The sequence below is a fragment of the Mus caroli genome, unplaced genomic scaffold (genome assembly GCF_978045245.1).
Source record: "Mus caroli unplaced genomic scaffold, Mus_caroli_1 scaffold_3, whole genome shotgun sequence".
NCBI classification, from domain to species: Eukaryota; Metazoa; Chordata; class Mammalia; order Rodentia; family Muridae; genus Mus; species Mus caroli.
The window spans coordinates 73443356-73469968 of record NW_028227258.1 but is presented as its reverse complement, the minus strand read 5'-3'; the positions used below and the strand labels follow the sequence as shown (position 1 = coordinate 73469968).

General features: G+C 51.9%; 3 protein-coding genes and 1 long non-coding RNA gene across 4 annotated transcripts; 1 reads left to right on the top strand and 3 right to left on the bottom strand.

Moving 5' to 3' along the window:
* Positions 1-1512: 1512 nt before the first annotated feature.
* LOC147005604 (uncharacterized) lies at positions 1513-4526 on the bottom strand. The gene is made up of 2 exons (XR_015046709.1): positions 4308-4526; positions 1513-3272 (listed from the first exon to the last, which is right to left on the bottom strand). It is a non-coding gene; the product is annotated as an uncharacterized LOC147005604 (long non-coding RNA).
* An 822-nt stretch (positions 4527-5348) lies between these two features.
* Mex3a (mex-3 RNA binding family member A) lies at positions 5349-12756 on the top strand. Its single transcript, XM_021158584.3, has 2 exons — positions 5349-5802; positions 9020-12756. Exons 1-2 carry the CDS (start codon positions 5349-5351, stop codon positions 10123-10125), a joined length of 1560 nt encoding a protein of 519 aa, XP_021014243.1. The 3' UTR covers positions 10126-12756.
* A 2240-nt stretch (positions 12757-14996) lies between these two features.
* Positions 14997-21201, bottom strand: Rab25 (RAB25, member RAS oncogene family). Its single transcript, XM_021158585.3, has 5 exons — positions 20914-21201; positions 18033-18228; positions 16282-16475; positions 15663-15743; positions 14997-15326 (listed from the first exon to the last, which is right to left on the bottom strand). The coding sequence occupies exons 1-5, from the start codon at positions 20954-20956 to the stop codon at positions 15199-15201; spliced, it is 642 nt and encodes a 213-aa protein (XP_021014244.1). The 5' UTR covers positions 20957-21201; the 3' UTR covers positions 14997-15198.
* A 1707-nt stretch (positions 21202-22908) lies between these two features.
* On the bottom strand, positions 22909-26307 carry Lamtor2 (late endosomal/lysosomal adaptor, MAPK and MTOR activator 2). The gene is made up of 4 exons (XM_021158339.2): positions 26098-26307; positions 25657-25819; positions 23793-23882; positions 22909-23115 (listed from the first exon to the last, which is right to left on the bottom strand). The coding sequence occupies exons 1-4, from the start codon at positions 26163-26165 to the stop codon at positions 23059-23061; spliced, it is 378 nt and encodes a 125-aa protein (XP_021013998.1). The 5' UTR covers positions 26166-26307; the 3' UTR covers positions 22909-23058.
* Positions 26308-26613: the final 306 nt, after the last annotated feature.

Sequence of the window (26613 nt, the reverse complement as noted above, 5' to 3'; positions counted from 1 at the left end):
TCAGATCTCAACTCAGGATATGGTACACACAAGCACTGAATACATGTAATGAAATAATACTGTATGGTTGAATATAAAGTCTGAAGATGTAAGAAGAGAGCCTTCAGAAATGGTAGGTCCTCCCTCACCCCCTCTCTGATATCCTCTTCCCTTTTCTTTTCTTTTCTTTTTTTTTTTTTTTTTTTTGGTTTTTCGAGACAGGGTTTCTCCGTATAGCCCTGGCTGTCCTGGAACTCACTTTGTAGACCAGGCTGGTCTCGAACTCAGAAATCCACCTGCCTCTGCCTCCCGAGTGCTGGGATTAAAGGTGTGCGCCACCACACCCGGCCTCTTCCCTTTTCTGAAAAGGAAACAGGATGGTATCGAAGACAGAAGAGTCATCGCCCTGAGTCTCTGGACTGTGTGTCCAGGCCACTGGACAGGGTTAAGCCTCAAGCGGCTTCTACTCCTGCTCTGACATCCTGCACACAATGTTCCACCTCGTGCACTCACACCCAGCCTAGCGCTGGGCCCCAGGGAGGACCCATCCTCACAGGGACACTCTCGAGGGGCCAGGCCTATTGCCTTCCTGTCCCAGGAGGGCAACGAATCCCCTCCCCCACCCAGCCAGAAACCAGAGCTGGCGCCACTGGGTGGGGAAATCTAAGGACCAACTGTCACAGCTCCAGTATCACGGCCTCCTGAATGCCTGGGCCCAGACCAGAGTCCCAGAGGGGCCTTGTTAGCCAGCTGTCCTGTGGGGCCCAGGCTCCAGCCCGGCCCCTCAGACTTGCTTCCCCTGGGGGGAGTCATGGATAGTGCAGCGGATCTGGCTGTGGGAGCAGAAATGCTGTCTGTTTAGGTCTAAGCCTGGGGCTGCAAAGGGCTTGGAGGCTAGGCTGAGACACAAAGGTCCAGCCACCCACCCCTCCTGCCTTGGTGGCTTCGCTCTCCAAGTCCCAAAGATGGTTTTGCCCCCACTTATTATCTTGGCCATGTGGGCCAGTTCCCTGAGTCTCTGTGAGAGCAGGGATCAGGTCTGGGATCCGTTCACAGGCTGCAGACTCTTACCCAATATATTCTCATTAGCTGAACTAAGTTGAAGGCAGGCAAGAAGGCTCATGGATAAAGGACCTGGCCCCCAAGTCTGTGGACCCCTAGAATTTAACCCCTAGAATTGCCTCAAGCTGTCCTTTGCCTTTCACATGTGTGTTATGGCACACGCACACACGCACACTCACTCACATGCATGTACACACAAAACACACTGAAAACTGTTCTAAACTCCAGTGCACTCCAGCCTAAGAGGGAAAACTGGCTGCACGTTCAGCAAGAAAGGCAGAGGCTAGACATCCAGCTGTACTTCCAACATAAGGTATTAAGAAAGGAAAATAGGCCAGGTGTGGTGGCACACACATGCAATACCAGTAGTTATGAGGTAGAGACTGGAGTTCAAGGCCAGGCTCAGCTACTAGATTACATAATGTGTTTCAGGCCAGCCTGGGTTACGGGAGACCCCACCTCAAAAAAAAAAAAAAAAAAAAAAAAAAAAAAAAAAAGAAAGAAAGAAAATGAAAAGAAAAAAAAGGCAAAAAAGGCGGCTGTCAAGATAAAGGGACTTGCTACCAAACCTGACCCTCTGAGTTCAGTCCCCAGGAAGAAGACAGAACCTGTTCCCACAAGTTGTTCTCTGACCTTCGTGTGGGTGTGCTACAGCGGGTGCACACCCGTAATATATAAATGAAGTACAATTTAGTTAAAAAACAAAAAGGCGCCCGGCGGTGGTGGCGGCGGCACACGCCTTTAATCCCAGTAATTGGGAGGCAAATTTCTGAGTTTGAGGCCAGCCTGGTCTATAGAGTGAGTTCCAGGACAGCCAGGGCTACACAGAGAAATCCTGTCTCAAAAAAAAAAAAAAAAAACAGAAAAAGAAAAAGAAAAAGCCAAAAAGGCCAGGGAAACCTCGTAAGCATGAGGGAGGCTGAACTGACAAGTAGAGACCGAGGCAGCCTGTGAGGGGCAGGGTAATGGGCAGGGGATGATAAACCAAGGCCAACCTGCTTGATGAGATTTGGTGACAGCCTCCCGTGTCTTCCTCCCATCCCAGGGCACTGGAGTTAGGTGTATCCTTCTACTTTGGTAGTCACTGTGTGGACAGCCGAAAACAGGCACTCAAGAGTGCTTGGAGCAAAAGAATAGAAAAAGAAACAAAAATGAACAAAAAAAACCCACAAAGAGTGCTTGGAGCAGACAGGGAAACGGGTCTCCCAATATGGACTTCCCCACATTCCTATCCTCAGGCCTCCACCAGGTCCTCATCACGCTGGGTCACCTTTCCTGCCCTGCACCCATGCATGCATAAACACACAAACACACAGAAGTATTCAGTGCCCACAGCCAATTCAACAACTCATCAGGGTCCTTGGATTCCTCAGCAGAAAACAGGAGTTGGGAGAGGAGAGGAGGGTAGGAGAGGGCAAGGAAGAGAGAGACAGGAACGAAGAGACACACACTCAGAGGCAGAGATGTACAGATAGAGAGACAGACAGACATCCTCAGAGTCCCAAGGGGACCAAAACACACCCTCCACACTCTTTGGTCACAGGGCAGAATGGAGGGAGTGGCTTAAGTCAGGCCTCTGTCCTCACAGCCCTAGGTGTGCAGGGACACCAGGAAAGGGAAGCAGAGCTGGGCCCACGTGCACAGCAGCCTAGACGGAGTGGCAATAGCCCGAACAAAGGAGGCCTGAGCCTCAGGAACAGAGCCGTTCCCTCGCCTCCACAGCAACCGTGCATCTATCAGCTCAACACACGCCTGTTCCTGTGGGTACACCTGAGTCCTTCACACACACCTTGCCCTCCAAGAGCCAGGCTCACATGGGCTCTCTTCTGCCTTGGAGGAGGTCTGGAGTCACAGTGTGATTTTGGGGGCTGCTAAGATACCCTGAGGACTGATGTATCTTTGTTGTATGGGGCGGGGTGGGGGGGAGGGAGATTCCAGTGGGGTGCCACCCTGCCCGCTCCACCTTCAGTCTGTCACTTTCAGCAGCATCCTCTCTCCACTCATAGATTCTGCCCTTTGTTTTCCTCCCTGACCAAATCCCCAAGGCTTTTTTGGTCATTAACCTCCTGCCTTAATTGGTTTAGTGAGGAGGAAAGCAGAGACGGGGCAAACTCTGGGGGGAATCTGGTTTCAGTGAGGACAGAAAAGCTGCAAACAGCTGTTAGCCACACCGTCACCTGGTCTCCAGTAGAAACTTCTCCAAAGAAACTCCCAGCGCCCGGTCCAGGTTCCTGGGAGAGAGGTGAACAGGAGTCAGAAGCCTTCCTCCACTCCTGCTCAAAGGCGAGAGCATCCACTCCCATAAAATCCTCCATGTGGGGCACCTCCTCCCCTACGCTAGCTAGCCAGGTCCCTCAGTTCAAAGTTCTCCTTCACCGTCTATACAGAAGGGGGAGAGCCACAACTCTCATACTCACCCACCACTCAGCTCAGACTCCAGCCTTCCCAAATGCTGTGCAAAAGCACTTTCCAAAAATCAGCTTATAGAGACCGGGCCTGAGCTCAGCCCTCCTGGCCTTTGGCCTCACTGTGCCTCCAGACATCCCCATTGTCAATCTACTGCCCTAGCTTCATGCAAAACTTTTCCTCATGACTAGCTCAGATTTCCCAAAGGAAACCCCTCGGGCAGGGGTGGGAATCCTACCCACCCAGCATACCCCACTACTGTTATCCAACTTGGGGAGGTGACTCCTTGAGCCAGACCTCAAAACCTTTAGATGCGGTCCCATCCCTTCTCTTGAAAGAGAAAAAAAAAAAAAAAAAACCCAAAAAAACAAAAAAACAAAAAAAACAAAAAAAATCAAAAAACAAAACCAGAAGATACAGAGTGGGGGGGGGGGCAAAAAAGAAAGAAAGAGAGAAAGAAAGAAAGAAAAAAGAATGCAGTACATCTAACTCCCCTCTCAACTGTCAAATCTTAAAAGCTTATTTCTGAGCTCTTTCGCCATATTTCTAAGGTCAAAAGGGATGAATTACTGATTTATAAAAGAGGCAAGGGAAACAGCGAAATGACCGACCTAAGGGACAAAAGATTTCCTCCACTATATTCGAGGCTCAGGTCTAAAAAAAAAATTTAAAAATCTGGGTTCTCAGGGGCCCCCAATCTCACTCCTGTTACCCAAAGTTCAAGGCTCCAAACTAAGTCATACGAAGCCTCTAGGACCCTTCTGGCTTCCCGGATCAGCCCCCACCCCCATCCTCTCCCTCCACGCCTCCTCATCCTCCCCGGGTCACTGCACGGACTACGGGGGCACGAACTAACTCACCTCCCAGTCGTGGCCTCTGAGATCCCGGAACTGGGGGGCTGGGGGAGGGGGAAGGGCTTGCTACCTCCGAGAAGAAATGAGGGAACCACATCCTCTACCGGGGGTCCCACCCCCACCCGAACGCCCCTTCCTGGCCCCCACGCAGCGCAGAGACCTGCTCCTCCCACTGTAGCGGCCGCGGGCTTTGTCTGCCCCACCAGCTCTCTCCCGGAGGCCCGAGCCCGTGGACTCCGCGATCGCGCGCGGGAGGAGGGAGGGCACTGCAGCCACGAGGCCGCTCCGCCCCGGCCCTCATTACCATAAGAAAGAGGCCCGGGACCCGCGGGCGGAGGAGAAACGCCTTTCCACACCCGCTCCCTTCCCGTATACCGCCAGCTCCTAAAATTTCTCGGACCACAACTCCCAACCCACCCGAGGCTTTTCCCGTGACCAGTGGGCAGAGCCCGAGGGGCGCAATCCCCTTCTTGCCCGGGTTGAGGAATTCCTCCCCGCGCCCGAGGGCGGGAAACTACAACTCCCGGCATGCCCCGGGCGCCCCCGGCGCGCCCCCCTCCCGTCAGTTCCATGCTGCTCCATCCAGTTCATTTAAAACAAAAGAGTTTGAGCGCTGGAAGGGGCTGGGCTCTATTGGGGGCCACTGAGCGACGCTCCGGGACTGGGGCTCGGTGCGGGAGCCTAAGGGGGCGTCTGCTCGGCGGAGGGTAGAGACTCTGGGTCCGAGGCGGAGGGGTGGGGGCTAGGGCCCGCAGCCCCCCACCCCACCCCGTCACCCCGGAGCGAGAGGAGATCTGCTTTCTTGGTTTTGCTTCTTTTCCCCCACCCCCACCCGGGGGCTGGGGCGAGGGGAGTCAGGTTACAGGGTGCTTGGGGAGGGGGGCTTAGGGGTGGGTCTATCTTTCTATCTCGCTTTCTTCCCCCCTCCCCAGCTCTTTGTTCCCCCTCCCCACACACCCCCTCCTCTCCTCTCCCCTCCCCTCCTCTCTCCTCTTCTCCCTTCCACCACCTCTCTCTCTCCCTCTCTCCCCCAGCTTTTGTTTCGCCATGCCTAGTCTAGTGGTATCTGGAATAATGGAAAGAAATGGGGGCTTTGGAGAACTAGGATGTTTCGGGGGAAGCGCTAAGGACCGAGGGCTGCTGGAAGACGAGCGCGCCCTTCAGCTGGCTCTTGATCAACTCTGCCTCCTGGGTTTGGGGGAGCCCCCCGCCCCCACGGCGGGCGAGGACGGGGGAGGTGGGGGGGGCGGCGCCCCCGCGCAGCCGGCCGCCCCCCCGCAGCCGGCCCCGCCGCCGCCGCCCGCAGCGGCCCCGGCCGCCCCGAGCGCGGCCCCCGCGGCGCAGACGCCCCAGCCCCCCACCGCCCCCAAAGGGGCGAACGACGCCAAGCTCTGCGCGCTCTACAAAGAGGCCGAGCTGCGACTGAAGGGCAGCAGCAACACCACGGAGTGCGTTCCCGTGCCCACCTCCGAGCACGTGGCCGAGATCGTGGGCAGGCAAGGTAAGCGGGCGTCTGGACACTGCGAGGGTTGGAGTGGGGGCTTGCTGTCCCCGGCACGGAAAGTTCATCGCTTCCTTCTTTGCGCGCCTCTGGCTCTGTCCCTTCCCGACAAAGGGGGCCCCGCCCCCTGCCCAGATTCCAAGTGCCACAAAGTTCCCTGCTACCCCTAGTCGGGACGACTCTCGGGACCCTTCCTCCCCTGGGGCTCCGCCCGTAGACAAAGAAATATCCTGGAACTGGGAGAGGAAAGGGGAGGGGGAGCTGCCTCCCAACCCCAGGGTCTGTGCGGAGGGGGTGTCCGCTCCTGGCTGGAAGGACTGACGGAATGTGCAATTACTTGGGAGCCCCTACTCTAGTATCTGCTTGTAGACTGGGGAGGGGGCACTCCTGGGACCTTCTGCTGTTGGAGTTGGGGACTCTGAGGGAGACCTAGTCCATGAAGCCCGACTGAGGAGCTGCCTCTTTGTTGGGCTGAGTGTAGGAATGAAAGGGGGTGTGGCCCAGGGGAGGGTCCCAGTCTGGGGAGAGGTGATGAGGGAGCCCTTGGCAAAGAGGGGTCCCTTGGTCGCTTACACACCGAAGTTGGAGGGCCCCTGTGTTTGGGGAGGGGAATTTCTGAGGAGGTGTACCAGTCCTGGCGTGGGCCTCTCCTCCTCCGTCTTGCTTTTGTTCTGGGTTGGCCACGGCCTGGAGCCAGGGGTCTGCAGAGAAGTCTCTGAGTGAATTCGTGGGACAGGGCAGGAAGGGCATGTCGGTGAAGGGGGACAGGACAGAAACCTCCACTTGGAATATGGGGGGGGGGTGCGTGTCTGGGTGTGCTGGGAGGGGTGTTGAATTAAGCCAATGGAGTATGTTACCACACCCTCCCAGCCCAGCATCCCTGGATGGGTGGGAGTGTTGGTAAGGACCCAAATTGAACAACCTGGATCTTGGGGACCCTTCTCTTCCTAGCTTCTTGTGGGGGGGCGGGATTTGGATATTGCAAAGGGGCTGGGCTGGGAGGTGGAGTGGGGGGAGGAGCTGTCCCACGGTGGGGAACAATGGAGGGGCTGCATTCCGCGGGAGTAAAGAAGAAGGCCAGTTCCTGGCAGTGGAGGGGAGGCAGGCTGGGGCCCCTACCCCATATCCCACTTCATCCACCCCAGTGTTGGGGCTGGAGGATTTGGAGTGGAGGAGGGGAACTTGCCACTCCCCTGCACAGCGCCCCCTCCCTCAATCTCTTGGGGGTTTCTGATTTAGAAAGTTGGATTTCCCCTCCTTGTCAAATCCTGGAGATTCAGAGCCTGGTGTTGGGTGGGGATATTAATAACTTTACTTGGGTGAGGTCTTGGAAGGCACCAGGGTTTATTGGGGTCCTTTACTCTTCTGCTTCCTTCACAAACCCATCATAAAAGTAGAGCTTGTCCTAGTAGAATATTGTCAGAGAACAGAAGTCCTCCCTTTCCCATTCTGTAAGCAGATGGAAATCCTCTCACCTCCCTCCTGCTGCTGCTTCCTCTCTGACTTTGACCTCTACTTCTAGGGAGGCTTCTTCAGGGTTGCAGAACCCAAGATGCTGAGGCTGCTACGTTCTGTACAGCCCGGCCTCAGGCTTTCTCCCTTGGGTTTGTCCTCCCAAACTCCAGATCACCCAAAGACACCTAACTCACCCATGAAGTTAGTTTTTGGATTCTTAGGAGCTTAGGAGCCAGAACCTAGGTGCCCATCGTGGTGGCACATAAACAGAGGTGGCAGAAAGTATTTTTCTTCTATCCTCCAAGCCTCAGGAACCAAGCCACCATCCAGATGTTAAAGCAGCAAGGCTGTGGGCTTAGCAACAAGTAGGACTTCTTATCTGCCAACAGGTCTGAAAGGAAGTGGGGGTTACATTTTTCCTTCCTAATATATGTTAGGTACGTTCCTAACCCACCAAGTCCCACCAAATTCATTAGGATTAGAAAAGACACTTTGGGAATGGAGGAAGGAGGAGAAAGAACAAGCAAGCTCCCCAGAGGCCTGCAGTTGACTGACGATTGGGGCAGTTATAGGAGCAGCCTTATGGCTTTGGATGGGTACATGAGGAAGGGCACCCAGCACTGAGATGTGCCTGAGGAACTCAGGGATTCTGCCCATGAGAGTGGGGCAAAGGTGTGCGTGTGTACTACTGTACAGTCTGTGCGCTGGGCTAAAGTGAGATGGAGAGAGCCTGTGGACATGTGAAGAGGTATTCTGCTCACCCTACAGTATTGCTTGGATGAAGGCACTCTGCCCATTGCCTTAGGCCCCAAGGCCCCTGAACTCTGAAGGGAGGGGTAAGAGACAGAGGCTCTGTAAAGCCAGGCAAGTCCACCCAGCCTGAGGTCTGCAGACTTTTCTGACGGGCATTCCTGCTTCCCCCCTCCTCTTCTCTTTGTCTTGCTTTTCTTTCTCTTCCTGCCTCTCCCAGCCTCCCAACTCTAACCTGATCCTCCTTCAAAGCAGGAGCTGGGGTCCAGAAATGCTCAGTTCCCCTCTCCTCAGCCTCCAGGACATCTCAGTCCTGCCCTGGGCTGCAGGCAGGGAGTACAAGAGGACAGGCCTTAGGTCCTCTGGATGATACTGTCTTCCTACTTCTCCCTTGAGATTCTGACCCCTTGAACCCCCACCCCCACCCCCACACTGAATCAGGTGCTGCTAATGCTTTGTGCTGTGGAGAAGCACAGAGATTATAGGGTCTGGCACCTCCCTCCTGCTGCCCCTGGTTTAGTGTTTCTCTGACTTTGGTCTCTACTTCTAGGGATGCTAGGAGGGCCTGGGGAGGTCGCAGCACACAGTAGCCAATGTCCCTGGGTGAGCTAGAGGACAGACTCTTTTAATGAATGGAAGTCACATGAGTAGACTGGGTTAATGAGTGCATTGGAGCTTTGAGCAAAGACCATGAGCGGTCACTGAGAGGAGGGTGAGATGGAGGGAGTGGACGTGCGGGCAGGTGCTTAAGGGAAGAGTTTGTGAGGGTTTTGAGCTAGCCGCTTCTTCTCTCAAAGGCTCTGAAGGAGGGTGTCTCAGAGGAATGTATCTGGAAGGCCCCAAATGGAACATAGGACAAACTAGTGCATTCAATTGGTCAAGTTGGGGGGTTGGTTGTATTTGTGGTCTTGAAGGTGTCACTGGATCAACTGAAGGATTTTTCGGGAAGCTGGGATTCTGGGGGAAGGTACAAACTCCTTTGTCCTGTAAATTTTTTTCTCATTCTGTCCAGGCTGCAAGATTAAGGCTCTGAGGGCTAAAACTAACACCTACATCAAGACACCTGTGCGAGGTGAGGAGCCAGTGTTCATGGTGACTGGTAGGCGGGAAGACGTGGCCACAGCCCGGCGGGAGATCATCTCTGCAGCTGAGCACTTCTCCATGATAAGAGCCTCACGCAACAAGTCTGGCGCCGCCTTTGGCGTGGCCCCTGCTCTGCCAGGCCAAGTGACCATCCGTGTACGAGTACCCTACCGCGTGGTGGGACTGGTGGTGGGCCCCAAGGGAGCGACCATCAAACGCATCCAGCAGCAGACCAACACGTACATCATCACTCCCAGCCGGGACCGCGACCCGGTGTTTGAGATAACCGGCGCACCGGGCAACGTGGAGCGTGCGCGGGAGGAGATCGAGACGCACATCGCCGTGCGCACCGGCAAGATTCTTGAATACAACAGCGACGGCGACTTCCTGGCTGGCAGCCCTGACGCTGCCTTGGACAGCCGCTACTCAGACGCCTGGCGGGTGCATGCTCCAGGCTGTAAGCCGCTCTCCACCTTCAGGCAGAACAGCCTGGGCTGCATAGGCGAATGCGGCGTGGACTCGGCCTTTGAGGCCCCGCGCCTAGGCGAGCAGGGCGGGGACTTCGGCTACGGCGGATATCTGTTTCCGGGCTACGGCGTGGGCAAGCAGGACGTGTACTATGGCGTGGCGGAGACAAGCCCCCCGCTGTGGGCGGGCCAGGAGAATGCCACGCCCACCTCGGTGCTCTTCTCCTCTGCCTCCTCCTCCTCTTCAGCCAAGGCACGCGCGGGCCCCCCAGGCGCGCATCGCTCTCCTGCCACCTCTGCGGGGCCAGAGCAGCTGACCGGGCTCCCTCGGAGGCCACCCGGAGAGCCACTGCAGGGTTTCTCTAAACTGGGGACGGGCGGGCTGCGGAGCCCCGGCGGCGGGCGGGACTGCATGGTGTGCTTTGAGAGTGAAGTGACAGCAGCCCTGGTGCCCTGTGGACACAACCTTTTCTGCATGGAGTGTGCAGTACGCATCTGCGAGAGGACGGACCCAGAGTGTCCTGTCTGCCACATCACCGCCACACAAGCCATCCGAATATTTTCCTAAGCTCCATGTCCCTGGTCTCCTGGGCCCACTCCCTCGGGTGCCGCCCTGGACCTGTAGGGCTTTTTGAAAAATCAGTGACTACAGGGCAAGGTGCTTGGAAATATTCACTCGCTGGGGTGGGGACAAGGAGGCCTGAGTGGCTGGGGGCGGGGCCATTTTCAGAGCCTCTGGTTACCCTTTGGGAGGGGCCATAAGTTTTACTAGAGTTACAACTCTGATACCTCAACACACCCTTAAATCTGGAAGCAGCTAAGAGAAGCTTTTGTTTAGCCAGAAGTGGCCACCAGGACACACATCCTGACCTTTCCCTTCTCCCTATCCACACGTCATTTTGCCCCTTCTCTGGAGGGGTAAGAACAGGGAGAATTGCCATCTGTAGCTAGAGGTGCTCTTCCTGATTCCCTAGCCCTCTGGTCCCGACCTCCCATCTCCTAACATGGCCCTTTATATCCCCCCCCCACACACACACACACACACACACTCATATCCTGAGTTCCCAACAGTATAAGGAGATGGGGGCCTATTAAAGATCTGCATAGATCATCCAGGGTGATGGAGGATGTCGATAAAGGGCTCACAACTTACCCGTCTTACAAAGCTGGGCTAGAGATCTGGAAAGGGGCTTCTCTTCCCCCTTCAATTGTTTGCTTGGCTTTTCCCCAATTTTTGTTTGTTTGTTTGTTTCTGGATCTGCCCTTTGGTTTCTGTTGTTGTTTTCCCTCTTCCGTCCCGTTCTCCCTCAGCCCCCAGCCACATGTTACTTTCCATCCCTGATTCCTCTTACCTCTTCTAGCCCAGCTTTGGGGATATCATCTTCCTGGGAGAGAAGTCTGGAGAGTGTTTTGATAGCCCCCACCTCCAATTCCTCTTCATGTAGTGGACAGCCCTTTTCCCCCACTCCAAAGAATCAGTTCCAGTTCTTGATGGAATGCAGTTCTAGACTCAGTGACAGTTTGAGACGGGAAACTAGTAATGGGGAATGTGAAAGGTTGGAGCCCCGCCTTTATCATCTATGGGCGTTATGCTTAGGGAGCAGTTTTTATCCTGGGTCTTCTGCTCAAGGCAAGGGAAAGCCGAAAGTAGGAAAAAGTCCTGGGGCAAGAGAGATGTGTCTGGAGGGCTCCCCTTCCCCTCACCTGCAGTGGCCTACCCCCGACCTCTCTCTGCACCTAGCTGAACCATTATTGAGTCCTTATTAGCCACAAATCATGAAGTCTCTGTCTTACCCACTGGCTGAGGAGAGAGGCCAGATCTTTGATGAGGGGTCAGGCCAGGGCAAAGCAGGATTGGGGTGCGGTGGAGCCTGTTACAGGAATCAGGTATTGTGATAGGTCTAGCACCCCTTCACTACTACTCTTGCTCACTTGTGTCTGTCAGCAGCCTCCTACTCTCCAGGTTCCGCTGGCCGGGCCAGGAGAGGATGGATGACCAGGAGGCCCAGGAGATGCTTGTATATAATTGGGTGGGATATTCTGAGCTCTAGCTTAGGAGTCCCGCTCTTCCTGGATGGGGAAAGGATGTGGGATGAGGGCAGAGGGAGGTCTCTCTCTCTCTCTTGCCTCTTGTGAATTACCTTGCCTCTCCTCAGCCTTCCCCTCCAGACCACCAGCCTGGGAGGGGAGAGGAAGGAGGTCACAGCTCAGAAAACTGGCCTGTGGCAGCTTCCCTCCTTTCCATCAATGTGAGCCATCTTGAGATGTCTGTACAATAGAAACCAAACCAAATGGGCACCCTGGGTTGCCCAGGGGCAGGGGATGGGAGGGGGGTGGGAAGAAGGGATGTCTGTCTGTCAGTCCCCTCCCCCTCTCCACTCCTTACCCACAAAGGCAAAAGACTGTTACACTAGGGGCTCCGCAGATCCAATCCCACCCTTGCTGAGTGAGCCTTTCCTAGAAACAAGCGCAAAAGTGAGCGAGCGAGCAGCAAAACAAAGCAATGGGGGAGTGAGATGGGCGACCAACAGAGGAGAGGAAACAAAAATAGCAAAAAAAGAAAAAAAAGCAGTTCTTTATAATTTAATATTCTATTTTAATAAAGGCATTTATTACCGTATAAATGTAGCAAAGAACCTGGGCTAATATGAAAAAAAGACTTTTTATTAGGTAATTTATTATATGAAAAGGATATTTTATTTTATGATAAAGTGATCCTTAAAAAAAAAAAACTTTAGAAGGTTTAGAATATATGTAGGGAGAGAAGAAAAAAAATACATTTGTATTCAGAGTTAAATCTTAAAAAAAGTTTTTAATATATGTTCGGGTTTATGTTCTTTTTTTTCCCCCACTTCTTTTTGGGGAGAAATATCATTTGCTTTTCTTGGGGGAGCATCCTGGGGTGGATGGTGGAGAGGGGATGGGGAGTTGGTCCCTTCTGGGGCCCCCACCAGTAGATTGGATTTCATTCTGTGGGCTCCCCTCCCCCTCCCCCTCAGGGGAGCCGGCAGAGCCAAACAAAGGAAGGGATTAACTAGAAAGGAAGAAGCTTTGGGACTAAGGACTGAGGGTCCTGGAGTGTCCCTCCTTCCCCTACCCTGTGCCAGGGGCAGTCAGGAGGGAAAGCCAGAACTGAGGCCTAATAGGCCTACTGAAACCCTCAGAGGTGTGAGACTTAAGAGAAATAGATTTTTTTTTTTAACCAAAAAATTAAAAAAAAAAATGAGAAAGAAAAACCGAGGGGTTTAAAAGAAGAGAATACTACAAAATAATTCAAATTTATTTCATATAATCCTAGAGAAAGAAAAAGAATTACTAGTTACTTAGTAGACGATACTCAAGATAGCTTAAAGTTTAGTAGCATTGTGGGCCCCTGAGCCCGGTAGAATGTATAAAAGTATGGGGGAAAAAAAAAGAATAGAGGCCAGTGGCTGAGCTGCCCTACCCCTGGGGACAGGGCTAGAGCAGGCTGCTAGTTGAGATTGGGAGCTTCCAGTCTGCTGGGGTTGATTCTGAGAATCCTTAGGTTTAAGTGCGGGATAAGTACAGGAGAGGCTCTGTCCCAGGGTCTTTGCAAGGGTACACACTGGTCATCCGAAGCTCGGTGCGGCTGGGCTGAGCCTGGCCATCTGTTAGGAAGCCCCTACTCCTAATGTCCAACCCTCCCAGGCCACCCGGAGGAAGTCCTTGAATTCACCTCGGTCCACCTTGCTACCAGTGGGTTCAAGAGCCAGGTGGAGCTATTCTGTGAATGAGCCAGCAACTGCTGATCAGCTCAGCCTCCAGCACCCATGCAGTATGAGAGCGGCATTGCAGTTTCTAGCGCTGTTTTCCCTTCACATCTGTAGTGGGGATTTTGTTCATTTGTTGTTTTTTGACACAGGGTCTCTAGCTCAGTCTGGCCTTAAAACTAGCAGCCATTTTGCTGCCTCCAGTTGCTGGGCCTACAAGGTTCGCACCACTACTCCTGGCTTCGTGGAGTCTCAAGTTAACATTCCACGAAAGACTTCCGACTCAGGAAGTAGAGTGCAAGTATTGTCCTTATGAGCCTGGGAGAACTCCCCCACCCCATCCCACCCCCAAGAACAGATAAAAGTGCAGGAACTTGGGTGGCCTCTGTGCAACCCTTGTGTCACAGCTCCCAGCTGTGTTCAGATAGGAATCACCCATAGGGCCACATCACATCACCTTCCCCACAGAAATCTGGAAGCCTGGCTTTGCATATGAGAAATAGGCATTTTTAAGCACTTGCCTTCCTTCCATCAGCCCCAGCTAGCAATCAGATCAGGAATGGGAGAGGCCTCTTGGCTTTAGCTTGAGCAAGCAGGATACCAGTGATTGACATTGCCACTTCTTGACCCTAGAGCCCAAACACATCTCCCTCTCCCCAGTTTACTCTTCTCACCCCATCTAGAGACTAGAAGTCCCCCTGCCCTTTTTGCCTAGGACCCTCAGTAGTTGGAGATGATAGCATCTGGCAATGGGGAGGATTTCCCAAGCATACTTGAGGGTGAGTGCTCAGAGGGTCAAGTGGTTGGGTGGAGGCAGCCCTGGGGCAGGGAAAATGGTCTCTCCACTGTAGAAAGTAGAGTAGGATCGTGGTCAGACTTAATTTGAGGCATCCAGTGACTCGTACAAATCACCAAGGAAGATTTCAAAGGCAAAGTAAAGGTGGAAAATAAAACAGACCCATGAATTAATCAAGTCAAAGTGATGTTGCACACAATGCAGAGAAACCAAGAAGGGGGAGGGTTAATGTATTAAATGTGCTATTGAGAAGTTAATTTTATTAAAAGTATTATTACTTAAGGCTCTTGTCTTTCACTGTGTGCCAGCTGGATCTTGGGTAGCAATTGCTGTGGGGTGGTGGTGTTCTGGGGTGGGAAGTGGGTATCTCCAGGGTTGCCTGCCATCATCCCTTACTTGGATGGCCATCTCTTGGCACTCTGGAAAAAGACGTTGACCCCCCTACTTTTCCAATATCAGTTCCAACTGTTTAGGGACAGGAAAAAGACTAGATGGGATGTTTACCTCTCAGTCTTAGGAACCCCTCCTCAGTATACATACCAGGCTGGTACCTTCTCCATGCCCCTGGCATTGGAGTGACATCAGTTCTTGGCACCAGGGCTTTAGGTACCAGATGGAGCCGGAGGATGGTTTCTTTTGTTTCGCCTTCCAAATACCCCTCCCCTCCACACAATCTTCATCCCCCACCTGCCTGAGGGGTTGGCAGAGGGATGGGTAGGCAACTCCTGCCCCCTTGGCACCGTCCCCAGACCCCATGGAACTCCAGAAGCGGGCGGGGGGAGGGGGGAGGAGTGGATATTGTAGGGGTGACAGAAAGGGGTGGAGAAGGGGATCAGGGACTCAGAGGAGGAGTCAAAGTCGGAAGGGTGGCACAGACAGCCCGACAAGGGACAGATGGAAGGCAGCAGGGTGGCCAGGCACAATACAAAACAGCTTTATTTTCTGGCCCTTGCCTGTAAGGGGTCCAGGTGATGGAGAGGGGTGTAGTGGGCAGATTGTACGGTAGGGCATGATGACCCTGGGTGCTAGTGAACAGGGACTCCAGGGTAGGGAGAAGTCCTGCAGTAAGGGAGGTGGAGATGAAGGCAGGACACAGGGCTGGTCATAGCTGAAGTCAGAGGCTGATGCAACAAGCCCTCTTTTCCCCAGGGCCGGGATCCTGTCCAGCTTGGGCATTGCCCAGGGTGATGGCACTGGTCCGGGTGCTGTTCTGCTTCTGCTTGGACACCTTTGCAAAGATCTCTAAGGACAGAGGGAAATAATCAGGCCAGAAGTTTAATGTCCCGCCCCCTAGTGCCACACTGTTTGGAGCACAGGTGGCCACCCTGAGGAAGAGTTTTTGCTGGATCAAAGCACTCTTGATACCTGGGTCTTGTCTATCTTCCTGGGTAAACACGGAACCCAGACTCAGCCCCCTAAAACATGAGGCCCTCCGGTTGCTTCCCTCAGCCCTAGGATGAGTGGAGAGATGGGAGGTAGGACCAGTGGCTCAGAGTAGGCTAGAGGCCACAGTGAGCTGAGAGTTAGGACAGGGTCCCTACCCAGAATAGAGTAAGTACCCAACGGGCAGGCTCTCACCTTTGAGGACAGTCTCGAAGGCTAGCTCAACATTGGTGGAGTCGAGGGCTGACGTCTCCAGGAACAGCAGGCCATTGTTTTCTGCCAGGAAGGGAAGCACATATTAGTTATGGATCTACAGCAACAAACAGTAAGAACATTTATTTACTGCTTTCTAGGTCTCTTTTCTATATGCCAAACCCTTGATAGATAGTAGCTTATTCAATCCTTCATACAATCTATAAAGTAGGTTCATTTAGGAAAGATGAACCTAGAAATGCAGGGAGAAGGAAGAAGGAACTTGCACCAATGGCCTACGTCTAATAACTGGCCAAGAGGAAGCCAGAAGTTGTTCCCTAACCCACCGCATTGAAGTGCTTGCTGTCAAACCCAGAGAACATCTGAGGAGATGACCACCAGTAGTCTGCAAGGGTCTCTGAGTATTTCAGGGTGGGACTATTGTAGAACCAACTGTGAACAGCTGCTAATGAAGACAGTCTCACAGCAAGGAGTCTGGGGAGACACATGGGTTCCCAAAGGGGCCAGAAGCAGTGAACCACATAAGGGAAGACAGACCATCCATGGCCCTAAGTGTACGAGCGGGGGCAGGGGAGTCAGACAGAGTGGGAGGGGCCCTCACCAGCAAACATGCAGGCCTCCTCAGTGGGGACCTCTCGGGCCTGGCTGAGGTCACTTTTGTTCCCCACGAGCATGACAACAATCGTGGCTTCGGCATGGTCATACAGCTCCTTTAGCCAGCGCTCCACCACAGCGTAGGTCTGGTGCTTGGTCAGGTCAAATACCAGGAGTGCCCCCACAGCCCCACGATAGTACCTGTGTGGGGTGCAGGGAGGGATGGACAGAGACTAGAGAGGGCTGTCAGGCTCAGCCCTGGAGCACAGTCATCAAGCTAAATGCCTGACATCAGTGTGTATGAAATCAGGCAGAATCCCACCGCCACCCCTTCAGGGCACTCAAGGCTCCCAAGTACTGCAGGGAAACTGGTCTCAGAGCCTTTGAAGCTTCACCTCCCTGCTCCAACCTCCCACCAGCTCTTCAAAAACACTCCTCTTTCTCAGTCCTTTGCCTGACTTCAGCCCTGCCCATCTACCAATGCCCCTGTGGATGCTGATCAGGTATGCCCCTTGCTGTCTTTCTCACATAGATCACATAGTAGCCTCATGTGCTGGCATCTTTCCAAAGGTGAGCCAAATGCCTGCCTCTTGGACCAGTACCTGGCTTAAATTCCTGCAGATATTTAGCCTCTTTCTAGAGCCTCAGAGTTCAAAGGTTTAAGACCAATGTTATCTAATTATTCCTTGTTTTGTTTTGAGACAAGAACTTGATATAGCCCAGGTTGGCCTCAAAAGTCAAGGCAATCCTCTGTTTCAGCTGGTATTACAGGCATGGACCACCATCCCTGGCTTATTCCTAGTTTATGAACAAGTCAACCAAGTCTTAGAAGAGTGGAGGATGGGCGTGGCCCTGTAGTGTACATAGCACTAACCCCTGCTTCCTGCTTCCTGTCTCTTGCGGTTCTATCTTCCACCAAACATGATAGACCACATTTCAGACTGCTGAACCTGATACTGGTCAGGAGACACTTTGGATATGGCCACAAGGCCTAATTTTCTGAGGCTTTATAAACTATTTATAAATACTCTGAGTTAGAGATGTGCCTAGTACATGGGAAGCCATGAATTCAATTCCAAGTACAATACATAAATATATAATCCACCAATCAATCAATCAATCAATCAGCCAATACAATTTAAAAAAATAGTGACTGTGAATGGTGGAACATTCCTTTGATGTTCTCCATTATAGTACTACCTCCAGTACTCAGGAGGCAGAGGCAGTGGATCTGTGTGAGCTCCAGGCTAGCCTGGTCTACATAGCAAGTTCCGGACCAGCCAGGACTACATACTGAATTCTAGTTTTACATGTGAGCTCAGGCTAACCTGGTCTACAAAACATACTCCAAAGTCCGGCTCGCCCTGGGCACTTGTGATTAGACATGTTGCCAAGAGTAGAGCACAGTGCTGAAGTGAGGGGGCGCTCTCAGTCCATGCACCAATTTAAACAAGGATGGATAGGATTACAGCGCATCCATTCTTCCTGTATTACTCAAAGAGCTCCACAGAATGCCAGGTAGGAAGTGCTTTGTATCTTCCTGGGCACATGAGAGGCTTAGTAAGTGGGGCCATGGCTTGTGTTAGTGATCGTTACATCCTATCTGTCCCTGTTGGTCAGTCACAGCACTTGTTTCCTCCTGATTTCCACCCCAGGGAACACTCGGCAGAGTCTCCTGCCTCCCATCCTCCCACACCTAGTCCAGAGGAGAGTCCTGGTTTCCCAGGTTCCTCACAACGCCCCCAGGCCTAGGCTCACGCAGAGGTGATGGCTCTGTATCGCTCCAGGCCAGCCGTGTCCCAGATCTGTGCCTTGACAGCAGCGGTGCCCAGCATTACAGTGCGGGTGGAGAACTCAACCCCGATGGTGGTGCGACTGTCGTGGCTGAACTCATTGCGGGTGAACCGGGACAGCAGATTGGTCTTGCCCACGCCTGACTCGCCGATCAGCACCACTGAGGGAGTGGAGAGAGGAGGGCTAAGCCAGGGCAGAGCAGCTCTGAGCCTACCTGAGCTCGACAGTCTGTCCCACCAGAAAGAGGAACTGAGATCATAAAAGCAAGAAAAGAGTTGTCTCCTCTGGCAGAGACACTGAGAGGATTGGCCACAGTACATAGGACATCTGCCTAGGGGGGGGAACAGAAGGGCCAGGAGTGTTTGAGACAGGGGCTGCTGAGGCAGCAGGGTACCGCAGTTAAGAGCAACAGCTGTGGGCTGCTGGCAGAGGACATGTGGAAAGGTTACTGAGACAGGGCATGTGAGAAAGGATAAAAGCACGGAAGGCCTGGAGTGCACATTTCTGGACTAGGGAGTATGGGAAGGATGCAGATGTCTGTATGTAAATTGGAAGGATGAGGAAGAAGGACTTGGGTATTTGGTGTGTTTCCATGGAAGACTGAGGTTAAGGTTGGCTGGTGACACTTCTGTGGGTGAGAGGCAGATGCTGGAGTGTACCTTTGTGCATGCATGTGTGCAGTATCTGTACATGTAGGCAGGTATCTGTCCCTACTGGCTTTATGGCCTTTTAATTTTGTTTTAAGATTTATCTATTTTATGTAAGTGAGCATGTGGCTTCTATGTGTGTTTGTATACCACATGCATGCCTGGTGGAGTGTCAGATCACCTGGAACTGGAGTTAAAGATGATTGTAACCACCATGTGGGTACTTACCCACAGAGCCACCTCTCCAGCCCCTTTAGTGACCTCTTTTTGGCAAACAACTTAACTCTCTCTACATCTTAGTGTCCTCCTCTATAAAATGCCAGTGGCTAACGTTTACAGAGTGTTTCCATCACATCAGCCATTATCCAAAAAACTTTATTTATTTTTTTATTTTTTTATTTTTTGGTTTTTCGAGGCAGGGTTTCTCTGTGTAGCCTTGGCTGTCCTGGAACTCCCTTTGTAGACCAGGCTGTCCTGGAACTCAGAAATCCGCCTGCCTCTGCCTCCTGAGTGCTGGGATTAAAGGCGTGCGCCACCACGCCCGGCATTCCAAAAAACTTTATGTAGCCCCGCAACAATGCCTGAGGTAAATGCCTTTATTGTTCCCATTTTTGTTTATATTATTATTATTAGACTTTTTAAAAGATTTATTTATTATTATATTATATGTAAGTACACTGTAGTTGTCTTCAGACACACCAGAAGAGGGTACCATATCTCATTACAGATGGTTGTGAGCCACCATGTGGTTCCTGGGATTTGAACTCAGGATCTTTGGAAGAGCAGTCAGTGCTCTTAACCACTGAACCATCTCTCCAGCCCTTATTATTATTATTATTATTATTATTTTGGTTTTTCAAGACAGGGTTTCTCTGTATAGTCCTGGCTGTCCTGGGACTCAGTCTGTAGACCAGGCTGGCCTTGAACTCAGAGATCCACCTGCTTCTGCCTCGTCAATTCTGGGATTAAAGGCCTGCACTACCACTGCCCAGCCACCATGCCCATTTTTATAGACAAAGAAGGCACCCAGCTAGTAGGTCTGTCACACTGCTCTAAACATAGATGTGCAGCTCACCTCTACCTTTGGGGAAGGATCTGCCCCGCCCCCTCACTGCAGGGCGGAAGGCAGTAGCAGTGACAGCTCACAGATGAGCCCTCATGGACATGGGGATGTCAAACCTCTCTGGACAGCTCCATGTGGTACCCCAGGGACAGTGTTCCAAGGCTACTCCAAAGCTCCCCGTTCCCTGGGTAGCTCTGAGCTCTCTCTCATGGCAGGCAGGTGACTATCCTCTGCCTAGTCCTGCTTCCTCCTGCTTATCTTCTTATCTGAGCTAACTGGTAAGTGGCAGAGAGGCCATGTAACCACTCACGGTGATATAGCTCACACCAGGGCTGTAAGATGAGTGTGTGAGAGTGGCACCCAGTAGGGCCTGAACAAACGGGAGTCACTATACCATGGCCACAGCCCCACAAGATTCCTTGGGAAAATGCCAGGAGTACAGGCTCCCCAGCTTGGGCCAGGGTGGGGCTGAGGTTGGGAGAGGCTGTGGGTGTGGTGCAAAGGAAAGGAGAGTGCCACCCGGCCACCTAGCCTTCAAGAAGGAGAGCTAAAGACCCACAGAGAGACCAAGCACCAGAAGGCGAGGGAAAACAAGCCCGGCAAACCCTGTGCCTAGTATCTGGTTCCAAAGATTGTGTGGTACAAGAGGCCATGCATGGCACAGGCTTTAGCCCAGGAGTCCTGTGGAATCCATTAGACGGCTGGAGAGTCAATGCATTGTCCCGGTGTATCAACTACCTATGTATCAACTTCCCTATGTGTCTCTTAAATAAGCTTGCTTCTCCCTCTACTCTGCAAGTCCTTTCTGAAGTCCGACTTCCATCTCTTGGGCTTCACTGACATTCCCAGGGATTTGAGCATCTATTAGAGACGGGGCAGGGAAGAATAATTTGGCAATAGGGAGAAATTATCCGCATCTTCATAGAGAGCATACAACTTCAGAACATCTGTACCTGTAAGCAGACCTGCCTACTCCTCATGGCCTTTCTCTCGTAGAAGGAATGCTGAGCTTGGGGTCGGGTGGGGGGAGAATGTCCAAGGTAGAGATAAAAATAAAAGGGAGACCCTGTCTCTTCTGGAAATAGCCTCTCTCCCACCCTCTCTGGCTTCTCCCTTTTCGAGAACCCCAACTTACCCTTAAAGACAAAATTATAATCTTCATCTGTTCGATTCCCCATCTTGGCTCAGCATGGAGAGTGAAGACGTTTGCAGGTGCAGAGGTCACGAGTCTGTTTATTGTTTAAATGGCCTCAACTCTCAGCTTTTAAGAGACCTGCACCTGGCTCCTCTCTCATTAGGGGAAAAGGACAAGAGGGCTCAGTTGAGGCCAGGAAGAGCCCCAGAGGCTCAGCTCTGGCACGTTTAGCTACTCTGTGGGAGCTGAGAGGACGGAAGCTGAGAACAGGAAGAGCTAGCCAGCTCCGCTGGGCACCTGGGGCACAGGTGGGTGGAGCGATGATGACGTCAGACAGGTTAAACAGGTTAGGTGTCTGCTCTTGGCCCACACTCCCCCAAATAAGAGGGCCTGGTCACAGAGGTAACAGTGGGTGAGGCTGCGGCGAGCCCGAGTGTACATTGCTGGGTTTTGGGGGTTCTAAGAAGGAGAGCTGTCACTGGGCTGAAGTAGACACGCGGTAGGGCAGAAATGTACCGGCCTTCAGCTTTCCCATCTCAGGTTTTGTTAAGGACACATACCGGGGCATCAGGGGAAGGGCTATTTGGGCAAGAAATGCAAGCTGGGCACAGCATCTCCCCACAATGCAGAGTTTTGGGAGCTGTAGCAGCAGGAAGCATCGGGCCCCTCCTTAACAGCCCCAGGCCAGGGAGGGGCAGCATTTCTCACACAGGTGGAGATGGGATGCCACCTGCCCAGATGGGTCCCTTCCTAACATACAATAAACAGATTTATTCCCTTCGTGGATGGATCTCAGAGACAAGAGCAGAAAGAGCTGGATACGGTGAATATGGGTGCAGGATCTGAAGATGAAGACCTTGAGGCCTTCTGGGGGTCAATCTTCTGACTGCCATGCTTGCACTGTGGGACAAGCCTATCCACAGTCATGTACCCATACAGTAAATAAGTAAAGGCAACGGAGATGAGTCTGCTACGCTCACACACAATTTTTTTAAAATTTTTTTTTTGGTTTTTCGAGACAGGGTTTCTCTGTGTAGCCCTGGCTGTCCTGGCACTCACTTTGTAGACCAGGCTGGCCTCGAACTCAGAAATCCGCCTGCCTCTGCCTCCCGAGTGCTGGGATTAAAGGCGTGCGCCACCACACCCGGCTCAATTTTTTTTTTTTTTTTTTTGTTTAATTAAAACAAATGCTGCAGAGAGGATCATGAAAAGGTAGGGAAAGGAACAGGCCCACTCCTTAAACTAGAAAGGGTGAACTCTAGGGTTCTGTATTTTCTGTGCCCAGCAAGAACAGGTCTTTGCTCCTCTAGATTAATCCCAGGTGCTACAAAATGGGTGGGTGAGATTCTGCTCTGAGGGTTGGAGTGAGCTCAGCAGCGAAGGGCACCGCTGCTCTTGCAGAAGACCCTGGTTAGGTTCTCAGCATACAGTGGCGGCTCACAGCCACCTGTTAACTCTGGTTTCAGGGATATCTGATGCCCTTTACAGGCACAAGTGCAGACACACAAACAGTCAAAACACTCATGTACATAAAATAATCTAAACAATTTTTTTTACACGGGTGTAGTGGCATACACCTTTAATCCCAGCACTTGGGAGGCAGAGGCAGGCAGATTTCTGAGTTCGAGGCCAGCCTGGTCTACAAAATGAGTTCCAGGACAGCCAGGGCTATACAGAGAAACCCTGTCTCGAAAAAACCAAAAAGCAAGCAAACAAACAAACAAAAAAATTGTTTAAAGAAAAGCAGTTCTGGGAGGATGGGAAGGGAGCTTTTTGCAATGTAAATAGAATAAACATATAAATTAATGGGGGGAAAAAGCAATTAGGAGTAAGGTGAGACACAGCACTGGAGAAGCCAAGGGCACTGGGCAGCCCTGCCAAGAACCACTGAGATTTGGTGATGGGGAATGAGAGAGCTCACCTTTGCAGGAGAGGGGAATCCTCTTGAGTAAACCACCCCACACCTTCCTCCCAAGAAAGCAGGCGAGACACAGGTAGGAGTTGAAAATTTATTCAGAAAAAAGCAAAACGCCCTCCTTCCTGTACCTAGCCCGATATGGCATTTCTAGAGCCCCTAGAATTTCTAGGGCCCCTCCCCTCCCTCCCGATCACCATCCCTTTTCTACTCCAGCCTCCATCACGCTGTTATGATGCCGCTACTTGGGTGAGGGGTTCCTCCAGGTACTGTACCAGGGCCTGGGCCTGCAAGGAGGCAGGAGCACAGTTAATCCATGCATTGCTTATGCTTAGACGGATCCCAGAACCACACTGGCTCCCCAGGCCACACTTAATGGCCAACTCCCCCCAGCCCATCCCCACTGCTCTTTAGCCCATCCTAGACACGGAGTGAGGAGCTCTGAGAACTCCAGAGAGGGGACATGTAAGGAACACAGTGAACAGGAACTAAGGCTGGACCAGTGCTGGGATGATATGTGCAGTGTGAAGATCGTCTTTGTATTATTATTCAAATGTGATTTCTGTGCCAGCAGAGTTGAATGCAGACTGGACTTTGGTTCATTTGGCTACATATTTTGTAAACACTCTCGCTCACCTTTTGATCAGCTTATTAAAAAGCAAAGGCAGGAAGTAGGAGGTGGGATTTCCAGGAAGAGATAGGAATTCTGGGAGAGGAGTTGCCAGCTGGACAAGGATGAAGTAGCAGGTACCAGGACATGACTAAGATGGACAGGTGATGTGTCATGTGGTGGGACATAGGCCAAGCCAATATGGTTGGGTTAGAATAGTTGAGAATCTGCCCAGCTATAGTGCCCAAAGCTCATAATAAACGTAATTAAGTCTCCATGTCCTTATTCAGAGCAAGGGCATGCATAGATAGATAGTTACAGCCCAGAAAGTTTGTAACAGAGGAATACACTCACCTTAGCCTTGAGCATTCCGAAGCCTACAGTCTCCTTGGCATACATACATAGCAGAAGGTTGGCCACCCTCGTAATGGCTACACGGCCCTCCTGGTGGGAAGGACATGATACTTTGGGGCATTCTACTTGACATCCTTAGTTCCTGCCTTCCCCAGGGTTCCTCTGGTCCTAGTGACACTGTCTCCCAAGCTTAGCAGAGCAGGAAGTTCAGCTAGGGAGCTCTGCCCAGCATTTAAGACATGGGGGTCTGAAACTGGATTCCAGGCTCAGCTGAGCCATGTGCTAACCAAGTTATTCTGGGAAACCAAGTCTTCCAGAAACTGAGGTTCTCTCCTCTAATGCCGAGAACTGTCTCAGCAGGTGAGGGACCAGGACCAGGAACCCAACTCGTATGCTGCTCTGGCAGTAGGCTTGAGTTCGAATCCTAACACCAACACTGTGCTCACAATCATCTGTAACAGCAGTTCAGGGGCTCCAATGCCTTCTTTCAGCCTCCTTGGGGGCGCCATGCATGCACATGGGGCACATATATACCACCTGGGCAAAGCAACTCATACATACAGAATAAAATAAATAAACCTTAAAAAGGTAAAAACAACTACCCCCCCCCCCACCACACACACAAAACCCAACTTATGTCTCTTCTTTTCCTATGGTGTAACTTTTCAAAATGGAGATCAATTAGGGTGGGTCAACATTTGAAAATAACAATAAAAATGGCATGGCACATCTATGTGAGAGAAGTGATGTTTCACAGAACTTGCTCCACTGTGTATACTAGGCTCTGACTCGAAAATAAAAACTGTGTTTCTTGGAATGGGTTCTAGAATCCCAAACACTCTAGGCAACTGCTCTACCACTGAGCTCCACATCCGTCCCTTAAAATGCATTTCTTATAGCTTAGCTAGGCTGCAGTGACACCAGCCCTGGACTCAGTACCCAGTGTGAGTCAGCAATGGGTGAGAGGGGTGTAAAGAATGGGCTGCCAGCATGACAGCGAAGAGCTTCCCAAGGGGCCTTCCCCGCTGCAAACACCTTCTTCAGAGGACTCTTTAGCCCTTTCTCCCAACAACCTTTCCCCATTCTGTGATGCTCCATCTTTACTGATCTTTGTCCAAGCCTCACTCTACCCTCGGCCCTTTGACAATCACTGTTGTCGGAAATACTTGCAAAGTCTGCTCGGTGGTGGTGCATACCTTTAGTCCCAGGACTTGGGAGGCAGAGGCTAGCAGATTTCAGAGTTCAGCCTGATTCTATAGAGTGAGTTCCAGGACAGCCAGGTCTACACAGAGAAACCCTGTCTCGAAAAACAAAAGAGAAAGAGAAAGAAAGAAAACGAATACTCGAAGAGATCCTGCCTCAGTCTCTCGTGTACTGGACTAGAGGCATAAGTCACCATAGCAAGCACTGTTAGAAATATTTCCCCAGGGGCTGGGGAGATGGCTCAGTGGTTAAGAGCGCCGACTGCTCTTCCAAAGGTCCGAGTTCAAATCCCAGCAACCACATGGTGGCTCACAACCATCCGTAACAAAATCTGATGCCCTCTTCTGGAGTATCTGAGAACAGCTACAGTGTACTTACATATAATAATAAATAAATAAACCTTTAAAAAAAATTTCCCCAAAAGATCACTGTACGGCTTAATTCTCTTCCCCTTTCCAATCGTCCTTCATATCTTTTAACAAATGTCTCCTTTTCACTGAGATGGACCCTCATATACGCCAGCACCCTACTCTCACTTCCTTTTTTAATATCTATGTTTTATTTGGCAAGGTGCGATGGTGCACACCTGCAATCTCAGGGTTGAGGTGGCAGAAGCAGGATAATCATTGCAAGTTCGAAGTCAGCCTAGTTTACTCCATACCATGCAGTCCATCAGGATAAATTTGAGACTGTCTTCATTAAACGCTTGGTTCCCGTTCCTATCATAGGCAGCCCAGATGTTACTGGCGATGGCCGCAGTGACCCGGGCATCTGTGTCCCCATAACCGGAGTAGGCCAGCAGAGATCCCTCATTATTCAGCAGCCTGGCAAGAATGGGAAGGATATCAACAAACTCAGGAAGAGTGAAAGGCCTGAGTTCCTATTCCAATTCCAGCTACTGGCGCTTTTAGGAAGCAAGAATCCAGGAACACGCTAATCAACTGTCCATTTCCCTTTCCGAGGAAGCCCTCAAGCAGGGTTTCCGAAGCTGCAGCTTGCAACATTAGCCACCTCCCGGCGTAGGGCTCTTCCCTACCCCTACTGCAGACAGCCGCGCGCCGCCCCATTCCAGCGCTCGCTGCTTGGGTTCTTGTTCACTCACAGGGTGCTTTGGACTCCTCCAGTATTGGCTTGGCTTAGCACCTGCGTCAAAGCCTTGGGACGCAGCATGCCTGCGTTTCTTAAACCTGACCTGCACCCACACACCCCTACAGTCGCAGCCCCTTGCTCTCCCTTAGCCGCTTCCGGTGGCCCGGGAGCCCAGCTAGGAGGCGCCTGGGAGTTGTAGTCACCCGGCCCATCTACTGAGGCTCTGGCCCAATTCCCGCCCCGCGCGAGGGCCTCTGGGAATCGTAGTTTCACGTGATCGCTCGAGGAATTCTGGGAACCATAGTTCAGCTTTCCAGTCGGACCATGTGGTTGTGGGGGGGTGGGGGGGGTGGGGGGGGTGGGAAGCGGGAGCGCAAGGACAGTGGCAACGGTGGAAGGACTTTTAACCTCTTCCACGCGAAGGACGCCTTCGTGCCTACTGGTCAATCGCAATCTAATAATAAATCTCTGTATCTGTTAGGCACATCCTTGACCATTTTTTAAAGCAATATTGTACGCTAGTCACAAT

Bases quoted from the DNA above. Each gene is read 5' to 3' on its own strand.
- Mex3a (XM_021158584.3), top strand. From the start codon at position 5,349: ATGCCTAGTCTAGTGGTATCTGGAATAATGGAAAGAAATGGGGGCTTT. The intron at 5,803-9,019 runs GTAAGCGGGCGT...CATTCTGTCCAG, and splicing joins CGAGATCGTGGGCAGGCAAG to GCTGCAAGATTAAGGCTCTG.
- Rab25 (XM_021158585.3), bottom strand. From the start codon at position 20,956: ATGGGGAATCGAACAGATGAAGATTATAATTTTGTCTTTAAGG. The intron at 18,229-20,913 runs GTAAGTTGGGGT...CCACTCCCTCAG, and splicing joins TTATAATTTTGTCTTTAAGG to TGGTGCTGATCGGCGAGTCA. The intron at 15,327-15,662 runs GTGAGAGCCTGC...CTCTGTCCTTAG, and splicing joins CTTCGAGACTGTCCTCAAAG to AGATCTTTGCAAAGGTGTCC.
- Lamtor2 (XM_021158339.2), bottom strand. From the start codon at position 26,165: ATGCTGCGTCCCAAGGCTTTGACGCAGGTGCTAAGCCAAGCCAATACT. The intron at 23,883-25,656 runs GTATGGAGTAAA...CCTTCCCACCAG, and splicing joins TTATCCTGATGGACTGCATG to GAGGGCCGTGTAGCCATTAC. The intron at 23,116-23,792 runs GTGAGTGTATTC...GCCTCCTTGCAG, and splicing joins TCGGAATGCTCAAGGCTAAG to GCCCAGGCCCTGGTACAGTA.